The sequence below is a fragment of the Crassostrea angulata genome, chromosome 10, assembly GCF_025612915.1.
Source record: "Crassostrea angulata isolate pt1a10 chromosome 10, ASM2561291v2, whole genome shotgun sequence".
NCBI lineage: Eukaryota > Metazoa > Mollusca > Bivalvia > Ostreida > Ostreidae > Magallana > Magallana angulata.
In genome coordinates, this window is record NC_069120.1 from 23,186,820 (window position 1) to 23,199,346 (window position 12,527).

The window sequence follows — 12,527 nt, forward strand, 5'->3', positions numbered from 1 at the left end:
AAAATATCGTCGGGTAAAAATAAGAAAAAAATTTCTTTTCATAATAGAATACATGAACAAGTTTTTTTCTGTATATTCAACATTAAACTTTTGATGAAATTTTAGCCAGGTGTCTCTGAAATCAGTCTGGGTAGCGCTTACTTTGTTTATACACAGTTGAACTCTTGGCACGTGCTACTCACGCCCACAGGCTTCAATAAGATCAGAGGTTGACTCGTGTGTATATACACAGTAAAAAGTCACACAGAGACACAGGGTGGCATGTGCTACCGTAGTCATGCCTCCAGGCTAGGTTACTATCACCCGGTTAACACCAGTTTGTACACATGGCAGGGAAGTAATAAAAAACGATCTTAAATTAAAACCGGTCGTACTGAATTAATTGGTTTGAAAATTTTGATACAATTTCAGACATTTTCTTACGATGTTTTCAAGAAATACATTTTATTCCCCTTTTGTTTAAAACTGTGAAATAAGATTAAAGGCTATTATATGATAACGTTATTGGTTTAAACCATTTATTCATTAGAACTAGCGGAAATTTTTCGACCAATTCTTCGAAGTCGACCTATTTATACTTTTTTGGCTAAAAACGGCCTCCTTCGCCCAATAAACCGTATCGACCTAATTTTCGAAAGAAAAAAAAACGGTATTTTTGATGCCACTTTGTTATTATTGCAAAGTCAAGTTTTTGGTCTTACCTCTGGCAGCAAAGACCAGGCCTCTAAATTTTTAACGATTTCAAATCTTATTATAGGTCTAGAAAAATACAACCCTCTAATTACCCTTCAGTTATCATCCATTGTAGAATAAATTCTAGTCCTTGCAATACCTATCGAAACTACAGACATGGTTTAGTTTCAAACTATTAAAAGCATAACATCAGAAGACAGGACTAGAACAAGTGAAAGCAAAAGTGAAACTGATCAATATTCTTTGAATGCAATAAAGGTTTGACAAGAGGAATTCCAATTAATGTGCAAATGGAGGCGGATAGGCCACTGCATTACCAACTTCTATTTTAATAAAAATGCAATAAAAATTTGCAATGTGGCTTCTTAAAAACAGATGAGTGGCCCTGGTACATTGAGATGTAAATGACATACAAAGCTCTCAGTTCTTTGTGAAGTAAACAAAGTTCATGTTTTTTGATTACATTCGAATTTGGAATGAAAATTCAAATATTTGAGCTATACATTTTCTGAGTGAAAAAAAAGAGAATTATAAGAGGAGAATTGTTCCCTACCTTTGAAAGAAATATATGATTATAATAAATACATGTATAAAATAAATATTTAAATTTCTTCAGCATAACTAAATTCATGTGATAAATATAAAATTTTGCATAATGTGGCAGCTGTGTCTGTACCTGGTACTGACAGCCGGATACAGGAATCAGATCCCTCTCCATATGTGATGTATCCGGTGGGACACTTGATACAGTACTGGGAAACGGTTTTGTTGGTGTAGAAATCCTTGGGACAGTTTTTACAAGTTTTTGAATCCCTATCATATTGTTGGCCAGCTGAACAAAATTCTGAATAAAAATCAAATTTAATGTGAATTAATGCAAAGTTTATGAAATGTAAATTGTACATACAGTTGATATCTCAAAGTTTTTAAACAGTCCCCATCTAAATCGAGATAACAAAGTTTGACTGTATGTATTTATTTTAATCAACTGAGAATTACCTAACTTAGACAGTTATCAACGTTTTAAAGAAAAGGAGCTTAAACCCCTGTCACACCGGAGCTGCGTTCTCACAGCGATCCCGCTGCGTCCTTAAATAGTTTTAACGCCAAGGTAAACCCAGTAGAGTCTCCTACAGTGCAAAGGCATCTTCGTCCTTCGCGGTGGGATCGCCTTGAACATAAAAGAACGCCATGTGACGGCGCGCACTTTGAATATGCACAAAGTACGCTCCGTGGCTCGGCGTTCTGATAAACACGCCGTAGAAGCATAGTGAGGTCGCCGTGACAGCGCCATAAGATCTCCAACAGCGCCACGAGAGCTCCGTCGGCGCTCTCAAGGAACGCAGCTAATTGCAGTGTAGACGCAGTGATAAGTCAATTGCGCTTGCACAGAGACCTCACGGAGTCCTTTGGGATTTCACTGCGTCTTAATTGCGCTCTCACTGCGCATCCACGGCGTTTTAACAAGTTGTTTTCCATTTGGCTGTGTTCACACAGCGACCCCAAAGAGCTGTTGCTGCGTTCATCGCGCTCTCGTGACATTTCTTATGTGAATACACTGCGCTCCCACGGCATTTCTAGTGCGTTGTCATCGAGACCATGAAAACTCGAAAAATGGCTGTTGTACAATAGCAAGCAATGTAATAATTATCAAACTGGATGTAGATGACTTTGTTGAAGTAGCATTTGCTAATATTCCAAGACCAATCAATGGACGTAAATGGAATTTATGCCATATGGTTCTGATGTTTTCACATCTTTTCTATGTTTTCTTACAACTAATAACGGATCTTTTTTGTAGACCTGACTACTAAGAGTTTAATCCTAGTACTTCACAAATTGTTTAGAATTAACTATGTTATCAATTACAATGTACCTTTTCATAGAATCAAAATAATTTTTTAATCATTTATTTACTAGTTGTAAATTCTTGTTTGTTTCCCATACAATTGTACAAATTTATATTAACCTACCAAGAAGTAAAGAACGTCTTGTGAGTGCAGTCAGCGCGCATAACACGCCATGGTAAAAACTCCTAGCATGTCGTGAGCGCTCGGCTGAGACTCAGCGAAAGCGCAGTTAATCGCCAAGTAGAACTCTGGAAACGCAGTTACACGCTGTGAGAGCTCCGTAAGAACGCCTTGGTCACCGTCAGGATGCCGTGACATCTCCACTTGTAAAATTTTCAAATAAAACTGTACATTTTTTCTGAATTTTCCTTGCGATCATACAGCGATTCAATGAATTAAACAACGCCGTGAACACGCCGTGGGGACGCAGCTTGGTGTGACAGGGCCTTTATCTAGTAAAGCAATATTCTACAGTCATACTTTTAACTGCAGGATTACAATATTTTCATATCAAAAGAAACAGCATGTGTAATAAGAACATGACATCATTTAAAACTTGTTTTTTTACTCTCTCATGTTGCAAACTGGTTTGGTCAATGGTGTAAAATATTTAAGAATATGTCTGGTACTCACCATATTTATTTTTAAACAAAATTTAAAGTTTTTGCAGAATACAAATTACTTGGTATGATAAATTTGAATTTATACAGTTTTTGAACCAATATTTTTAATATAAGAGTATGTATCAACCGGAATGGAAAAAAGCAATGAAGTAAACCTTTTTTCAGATTTATCTCAATCAAAATCAAAATATTTAAGAATATGCTCACTATATTCATTGTTTAACAAAAGTTTAAGTTCTTACAGAATACAATTACTTGGTATGATAGATATGAACACAAACATTAGTAGAGATAGTTTTCAAACCAATATTCTTGATAAAAAAATGTATGTATCAACTAGAAAGGAAAAAAGTATTGAAATAAACATTTTTTTTTATTAGAATTATCTCAATGAAAATCAAAGTCAAGTTCCTACACATTAACTTATATAAATACTTATTAAACAAGAAATGTATTTCAGATATAATATGTGCCCTACTCCAACTGAAAATGAACAGTGTAATTTTTTTCAACATGTACACAGTGAGATATTAAAATTTTATGCAATGCAAATCAAAGTGGCAATTATTGGTAATCAAAGAAACAAAAAATTAAAAAAAATTGAGTCTTATGATTAACAATGTCATTTATGTATGTGTATGTATACCATTACGATTGACAAATCACTTACTAATGCAAAAATCCAGAGATGTTGCTCCTGTCGTTTCTGTAGTATTTTTTTCTGGTGGACAGGCCTCGCAGGATTCCTTAGACTTTAGATCCTGATATGTTCCTACTGGACAATTTTGGCAACCACCAGCTGAGCGATAGGTCCCTGGCATACAGTCAGCTACAACACATTTCCTTAGAATTTACAGATCTGATATTGAAAAACAAAATATTTATAAAAATAAAATGTGCACAAATTTACTATGCAACTGTAGAAAAAAAAATAGCTTGATCATACATTAAACAATATGACTTGTGCCTATTATGTACTAACACACTGAAGTTGCATAGCACAATTTGTTGTTATTTCTGAAGAAATAAGAATGGTTTTCTCTGTACCATGAGACATTAAGGTTGTCTAAATTAAGTTTTAACAGCATTAAGAAGGTTTAAACACTTTGTTTGAGATCTCCATAAAATGAATGCTGCAGCTTAATGCTATTTTCAGATTCATTCATTAATGGTCAGATGACAGGACATGTAATCTACACCATTTCAGTTTTAGTCTGGGGTTGAATTAAGAATAGCAATCATTGAATGGTGAACTCGGGTGTGAAAAAGTGATCATGAAGAAATTTATTTATCTGACAAGTGCAATAAAATTCATAAACTTAAATAACTTACGAAGAGAGCAGTTGTTGACAGATATTGAACCAGTGAATTCTGTTGTATATTCACTTGGACATGTGGTACAGGCTTTGTTGTTGCCTATTTCTGACTTGTAACTTCCCAGGGGACATTCTGTGCATGATTTACTGGCATATTCCTCTCCAGCAGGACAAATGGCTGTAAAAAAATCATATAGTTCACATTAACCTGAAACAAGAGGCCCATGGGCCACATCACTCACCTGAGGAACAATAGGTATGATAAAATCAGCTTAATGGGGTCATAATACAAACTATCTGGACAATGTACAATAATACATGTAGATCCTGTATAAATAAAATCCATTTTCCCATGGATATTCTTATGTTTATAATCATTAGTCACTTTTCTAACAGGATGATTTTATAGTCATATCATATGTTGAGTATTGCAGTTCTCCAAAAGATCCTTAACAATAGTTTATACATGGGATATAAATGTACATCAAACTCTGAACCTTCTCGGGAGGCCAAAGAATTGTCCTGGGGCCAAAGTCTTAACAATTATAAAGAATCATCTGGCTGATTAGTTTCTGAGAAGATTTTTTAAAGATTTACCCTATATATTCCTTTGTTAAACTTTGACCCCCCATTGTGGCCCCACCCTACCCCTGGGGATCATGATTTTCACAACTTGAATCTACACTACCTGAGGATGCTTTCACACAAGTTTCAGCTTTCCTGGCTGATTAGTTTCTGAGAAGAATATTTTTAAAGATTTACTCTGTGTATTCCTATGTAAAACATCGACCTCCCATTGTGGCCCCATTCTACCCCAAGGGGTTATTATTTTCACAACTTTGAATCTACACTACCTGAGGATGCTACCTTCCTGAGTCCTGAGGACTACCTTCGGAACAAGTTTCAGCATTGCTAGCTGATTAGTTTCTGAGAAGAAGATTTTTAAAGATTTACTCTATATATTCCTATGTTAAACTTCGATCCCCCATTGTGGCCACCCTACCCACGGGGGTCATGATTTTCACAACTTTGAATTTACACTACCTGAGGATGCATCCACACAAGTGTCAGCTTTCCTGGCTGATTAGTTTCTGAGAAGAAGATTTTTAAAGATTTACTCTATACATTCCTATGTTAAACTTCGATCCCCCATTGTGGCCCCACCCTACCCCTGGGGGTCATGATTTTCACAACTATGAATCTACACTACCTGAGGATGCTTTCACACAAGTTTCAGCTTTCCTGGCCATTTAGTTTCTGAGAAGAAGATTTCAAAGATTTACTCTATATATTCCTATGTAAAACTTCGACCCACCATTGTGACCCCACCGTACCCCAGGGGTCATGATTTTCACAACTTGGAATCGACACCACCTATGGATCCTTCCACACAAGTGTCAGCTTTCCTGGCCGATTAGTTTCTGAGAAGAAGATTTTTTAAGATTTACTTTATATATTCATATGTTAAACTTCGACCCCCCATTGTGGCCCCACCCTACCCCCGGGGGTCATGATTTTCACAACTATGAATCTAAACTACCTGAGGATGCTTTCACACAAGTTTCAGCTTTCCTGGCCATTTAGTTTCTGAGAAGAAGATTTCAAAGATTTACTCAATATATTCCTATGTAAAACTTCGACCCACCATTGTGACCCCACCGTACCCCAGGGGTCATGATTTTCACAACTTGGAATCGACACCACCTATGGATCCTTCCACACAAGTGTCAGCTTTCCTGGCCGATTAGTTTCTGAGAAGAAGATTTTTTAAGATTTACTTTATATATTCATATGTTACACTTCGACCCCCCATTGTGGCCCCACCCTACCCCAGGGGTCATGATTTTCACAACTATGAATCTATACTACCTGAGAATGCTTCCACACAAGTGTCAGCTTTCCTTGCCGATTAGTTTCTGAGAAGAATATTTTTAAAGATTTACTCTATATATTCCTATGTAAAACTTTGATCCTTTACTGTGGCCCACCCTACCTCCGGGGGTCATGATTTTCACAAATGTGTATCTACATTACCTGATGATGCTTTCACACAAGTTTCAGCTTTCCTGGCTGATTAGTTTCTGAGAAGAAGATTTTTAAAGATTTACTCTATATATTCCTATGTTAAACTTCGACCCCCCATTGTGGCCCCACCCTCAGGTGAGCTAAAAAGGTTAAGTTAGTTGTTAAAGTTGGTTTCTGGAAGAACAGACTTTGAAAATTTTCTTAATAAATATTGACATTTTTTTTACTTTTTTAATCTTTAGTTTTTAAGATCTGTGTACAAACATAGAATTGTGAGCAAATCTATGTATCTTGCTTATAATTCGAAGCTTAACACTCAAATATGGTTAGTAAATAGAAATTGTAAACAATTAAACATTAGAAACATGCACTACATGTATAACAAATAAAGAACACAATTTATTTTTTCGAATTGAATCATATATATACATGTATATACCTACATATTTCCGTCAGCGATATCAAACTCTATTTAAACTGAATAAACTCGAGAAAATGCCGAGCATCTCAACAAAACCTATTGCATTAATCTACCATTACGCAAAAGATAATGCAGAATTACCGATAGAATGAATTGTATTTCAGTACCCCTACATCAGATTTTGCTTAATTTGCGCAGGAAAACAGTTAACTGTTTGATTTACCGAAGTCTCTGTTTGATTTGATACGTAAAAATCACGAAATACAGACGATAGTTTCCAGGTTACAAAGCATAAATAATGAAAAAGAAAACGAAAATCAGAACAAGCAAAAAAAACGTCATGTGTGAAAACTGTCAACGCATTGAAATATTTAGCCTCAATTTACTTCACAAAATCGGCACCAATATATTTTTGTATGTTTAAAAATTTCCCTTCATACGCGAACTGTTGCACAACAAGCAAATTCATCATAGTCAGATCGACCCTTTTTCGTATAATGTCATGGCTGATTTAAACAAAGAACCTCGTTTTAGAAGTATGGAATCATTTTACCGGATGCCGAACCCGAAGCTATTAAACTGATTGAAACACGCCTTTCCTTTATTATTATTTTCGTAATAACTCAGATTAGAAACAGAATTACCTCTTAACTTTTGCAATTTATATTTTCCTTCCCATAAGGATAATTTATGCTAAACTACGTTGAATTTGCCTCGGTAGTTCTTGAGAAGAAGATTTTTAAAAAGGCACCCCCCTTTTTCTACAGTTTCAAGGTTTTCTCCGGTTTGAATACAGATCGGACTTTTATTTCTGCAATTTATATTCGCCCTCCCATAAGGATGCTTTGTGCCAAATTTGGTTGAAATTGGATAAGCGGTTTTAGAGAAGAAGTTCAAAATGTAAAAAGTGACAGACGGACGGACAGACGGACGACGGACAAAATGTGATCAGAATAGCTCACTTGAGCTTTCAGCTCAGGTGAGCTAAAAAGTGTTATTCTCCTATTATATAAAATCCTCTCTGATACAATATATATAAACAAAACTTAAAAGATATTTCCAGACATATTACAGTGCTGAATTTGCAGACACCCTCATGGGAACCCATTATTAGTTCAGGGATCATATGTACATGTAGTTCTAACCAATTTTAAGCAACAGGACATCCATCAGGATATATGTATATTAGTAGTATTACAAATTCTAAAAGTATACATCACTCTACATAAAGGTACTGCAATGTTTGTCAAAATATGATATTTTGAGGATTTGTAGGCAAAATCTCTCATTATGGTATATTAAAAATTGCAAACATTGCTTCACTCTTGTAGTTAAGGACCCAAATTCTATGTTCTTGAATGCAAATCATAAAATTTTTACTTATTATCTGAATGACTTTAAGTGCTTTAGGTATTTTTTCTTCAAATATAAAAATTAAACCATTTGATGAACGAATTTTTAACTCACGGATGCAGCCTGTTTTGGTATCTGTCCCCACTTGTTCCGTGGTCTGGCCATCACCACATTCAATACATTTACTTTCTCCTCTCTCTGGCTGGTAATACCCCAAAGGACATTTCATACAAGTGTTATTGCTGCTAATCCTCTTTTCACCAGCATCACAAACAACTACAAAGTAAAACAAATATTATAAAAGTACCCATGCTTGCATGTACACATGATTCATAAACATTAAATTCAATGTGATTTTTCAACAACTTTAACATTAATATTCCAGTAATCTTAGAATTATCCATGAAAAATGAAATATAATTGTAATTGTTAACCTCAGTTGCGAGAAAAAAGAAAAAAATATATTTGAAAATGAAATTGTGTTGTATTTGAATATACCAATGGAACAGTTGGAGAGTTCGGTAGAACCAATCTGTGGTGTGGTAAGGTTTGATGGACAGGCTGTACAATTCCCATTTCCTGTCACATCTTTATAGAAACCTATCATACATGGTACACAAACACCGCTGGAGTTCAGGTAGTGGCCAGGTATGCAAAAAGCTGAAGAGAATATGAAGTTGTATCAATTGATTACCAAGTTTTAAATCAAAGGCCTGAAGGGCCTAAGAGTCGACTCGCTCTGAACATGTTTCGATATTTTGATGGAAATTTTTTTATTACATTGGTAGTACATGTAATACATTAAATTTCTTTTCTGTCTTTTGTAAATAAATCAAACATAGGTAAACAAAGATTACAGAGCTCATGGTGGCAGACATCACCTTTATGAGACCACCTTTATCATATTATTATATAATTATACTATTTAGATATCCTCCTTATATAATGAATTATTTAAAAAATGATCTTTCAAGATTCATGATTTTTTTTATCTTTGATATGTTGTAGCCAGGGATAATAAGATACTTAATATATACTTTATTCATAATTTATTTCAAATTCTGCATGTTGAGAGCAGAAAAGGGTCAATAAATGTGTGATTAATTCGTGTCAGTACTTTCAATACATTGATTAAACATGTTTTGTTGATATTTCAATGACAGACTGGCAATGCTTTCCAGACTGGCAATGCCTGTCTGATTTGCACGAGCGATTATCATATCGTAGGAGAGAGACAGAAGACCAGTATATTTCAATGATGATGAAATAAGAACTATTTGCATTATATCGCACATTATCAATTCATGTTTGAGCTCAAAATCAACTCCAAAAAATCACATGACAGCAAGAGTCTTCTCGCCTCGCAAGTTCAATTGAAAAAACAAACTGGCTTTTTCTAAAAATAGATTTTACGCACATCTCCATTCGAACTTCTCAAATAGTTACGATAATTAAAACAGAACAAGGTTTGCCCCATGTTAGTTGTCAAATTTATGGGCAACGATTGAACAAAGACTACTTTGATTTGTTTTATTTTTTAAACATCAAGAAATACTTTAAAAATATATGTGTAAATAAAAATGAAATTGTTGAACCATTTTGAATTAGCTATCACGCAAACAAAATCTGTTACCGGTAATGCATACACTATTTTCTTTAGTGCATGAATAATGTAGTGCAAAATTTTTGCAGAAACAGCTATGATAACAAGGACTCGCTCGCTTCGCGTGCCAACTCAAAAACTTTTGAAGAAAAATAGTTTTGTATAAAATCAAATGACATACGTTCATTGCAATTCTCTGAGGAAGTTGAAGCAACATTTGGAGTCAAAAATCCATCTGGACATCTGGTACATTTTAGAGCATTTCCTCTGTCCTTTTTAAAATACCCAATATCACAGGGCATACAGCTGTTTTGATGAACATTACTGTAGAACCCCTTGTCACAGAACACTGAAAACAAATGATTTTTAAGGTTACAAAACTTTAAAATGCTTATCACTTTTTATAATACTTTTTTGAGTTAAAACCTAGCTGGCATTTAGTGGCTTTTATAGATAAATTATATTCAATTCCATCATCGCATAGAAAGCTTGTGAATCATAATTCAATTAAGTAATACCATACATGTTAACCTCCAGTAATGAAAAATAGATACATTTTGAATTAAAAAGCAGTAGCATCGCACACTGTCTTTTTCACGTTTATTTCACAGCATAGATTTTGATGTACTACAAATGTAGTAAGGGTTTCTGATTAGTAATTAACGATATCAACTAAAATATAAGACTTTTGAAATTTAGTAATATCAACATATGCAATAAAAATGTTTGCAAGCATTTACCGTCATATTGATTACGATATTAAAGCTATTTATTTTTAGAGGAAAAAATATTTGAGTGCAGAGACTTTAACAATTAATTGCCTTTGTTCAGAAAAAATAGGTTAAGAGTTAAGTTGCCAAAATTCAACATATAAGAGAAGTAAGAACTTGTAGGAAATTGTATTTTCTTTTTCAATATCAAAACAATGTTTACATGCTTATCACAAATCATGCAGCATTGCAATAAACTGCAAGTCAAGTTTACTGTTATGGCCAAGTTAAAAGATATATTCAGTCATCGTTAAAGCCATGTGTGGAACTGCAAAGCTTCTTTTATCTTGGCAAGGACAACCATGTCTTGTAACTAATGTAATCACAGGAAGTGGCTTCTTTCATCGTTCAATGTAAAGCACATGCTTGAAAACTTATCATTCTACCGACTTAAAAAAGCGTTTGTTTGCCTCTGATTCAAAGTCACGCAACAAGATTTTTTTTACCACAATGGCATCTAAAATGGCTATCTATTTGTAACGGGTTGGGAGAAATAATGACGGACCAGAACGGGAATTGAACCCGGGGCCCCTGAATCTCTTGTTAGGTGCTCTACCAACTGAGCTATCTGGCCCTGGTATTCGAACCGGTCTGACCGTCACATTCCTCCCCCTTAAATGATCTCCGCACTCAAAGATCACCCCAGGCTCTTCCCCTGGCAGGAGTTCACCTGTCAGTTCCAGGGGTTGGTCACGGTACCAAATGTAACGGGTTGGGAGAAATAATGACGGACCAGACCGGGATTTGAACCTAGGTCTCCTGAATCTCTAGTCAGGTGCTCTACCAACTGAGCTAATTGGTGTCGGTATTCAAACCGGTCTGATCGTCAAATTTCAAAACAAGGAACATATTTTGAAGGAAAGCTAAAGATTTTTTAATAAAAGCAGTAGGCAGGAGACAGAGCTAAAAAGTGATAGACTTCAGTATAAATCAGTAGAGTTAACATGTATGATAATACTAATTTCTAACACTGATTGAAGTAAAACAAGATATCTGTGAGCCATTGCTCACTAGTGTTACTCCCGCTCTAATGTGAATATAATTACGCAAAATAAGGAAAGTCAACATTTAACAATGTCCAATTGGTACAATAATATATCCCACAATATTCAAAATGTGAAAAGTTTACAGACGGACAGACAGACGGACATATGGACAATGGACAAAATGTGATCAGAATAGCTCACTTGAGCTTTCAGCTCAGGTGAGCTAAAAACAAAACAAAACTGCGCAAGACAGGAATTTAGAAGGAAAATACTTACATTCAGTACATTCAGTGCGAGCGTCATTGGATGTAAAGTTTCCAGTACATTCCTGACACATGAATGTTCCTGAGCCACCTTTGACAAACCCTTCCTTGCAGGCAGTACAGCTATCTTGTCCTTCTAATCCAGCCCCACAGTATACTGTAGCACAGCAGAAAACAAGCATCAACAATATCCAAGTTAATTACAGTATATACATGTACATATACATTCTCATACAGGGTCACCTATTTCTCTCAAAATCTAACAAATTAACCTACGTTGACATTCTTCTTTTTTGGAAGCACCTTCTGTACTGGTATTAAGATTGGTTCCACACTGTATGCAAGACTCCTGGTGACGGGCTGGCTGGTAATATCCAAAGTCACACAACAGGCAATCTGTACCACTTATGTAGGATCCAGGATCACAGTCCACTGAAACAGCAAAAAACCCAACAATTTAAAATTACATCTATCATAGTTAAAAAAGAAAAGATAACTGTGTTACAATATATCAGGTACAATGTATATGTCTGTCATAATACCATACAATTTTGATCATTAGATAATGTTAAAAAAATTGTTATTTTAAAATAAATCAAGGTTAAATCCTTCTCAGAATTCAGG

The 12,527-nt window shown here is 35.0% G+C and overlaps 1 protein-coding gene across 1 annotated transcript in view; it reads right to left on the reverse strand.

Moving 5' to 3' along the window:
• LOC128165057 (uncharacterized) overlaps positions 1 to 12,527 on the reverse strand; it is a 109,632-nt gene that overhangs the window by 22,385 nt on the left and 74,720 nt on the right. The window contains exons 50-57 of the mRNA XM_052829261.1: positions 12,180 to 12,335; positions 11,917 to 12,060; positions 10,066 to 10,233; positions 8,780 to 8,941; positions 8,396 to 8,557; positions 4,499 to 4,660; positions 3,837 to 3,995; positions 1,370 to 1,537 (exon numbers count right to left, since the gene is read on the reverse strand). Of these exons, the coding sequence (XP_052685221.1) occupies positions 1,370 to 1,537; positions 3,837 to 3,995; positions 4,499 to 4,660; positions 8,396 to 8,557; positions 8,780 to 8,941; positions 10,066 to 10,233; positions 11,917 to 12,060; positions 12,180 to 12,335 (1,281 nt within the window). The remainder of the gene's footprint in view (positions 1 to 1,369; positions 1,538 to 3,836; positions 3,996 to 4,498; positions 4,661 to 8,395; positions 8,558 to 8,779; positions 8,942 to 10,065; positions 10,234 to 11,916; positions 12,061 to 12,179; positions 12,336 to 12,527) is intronic.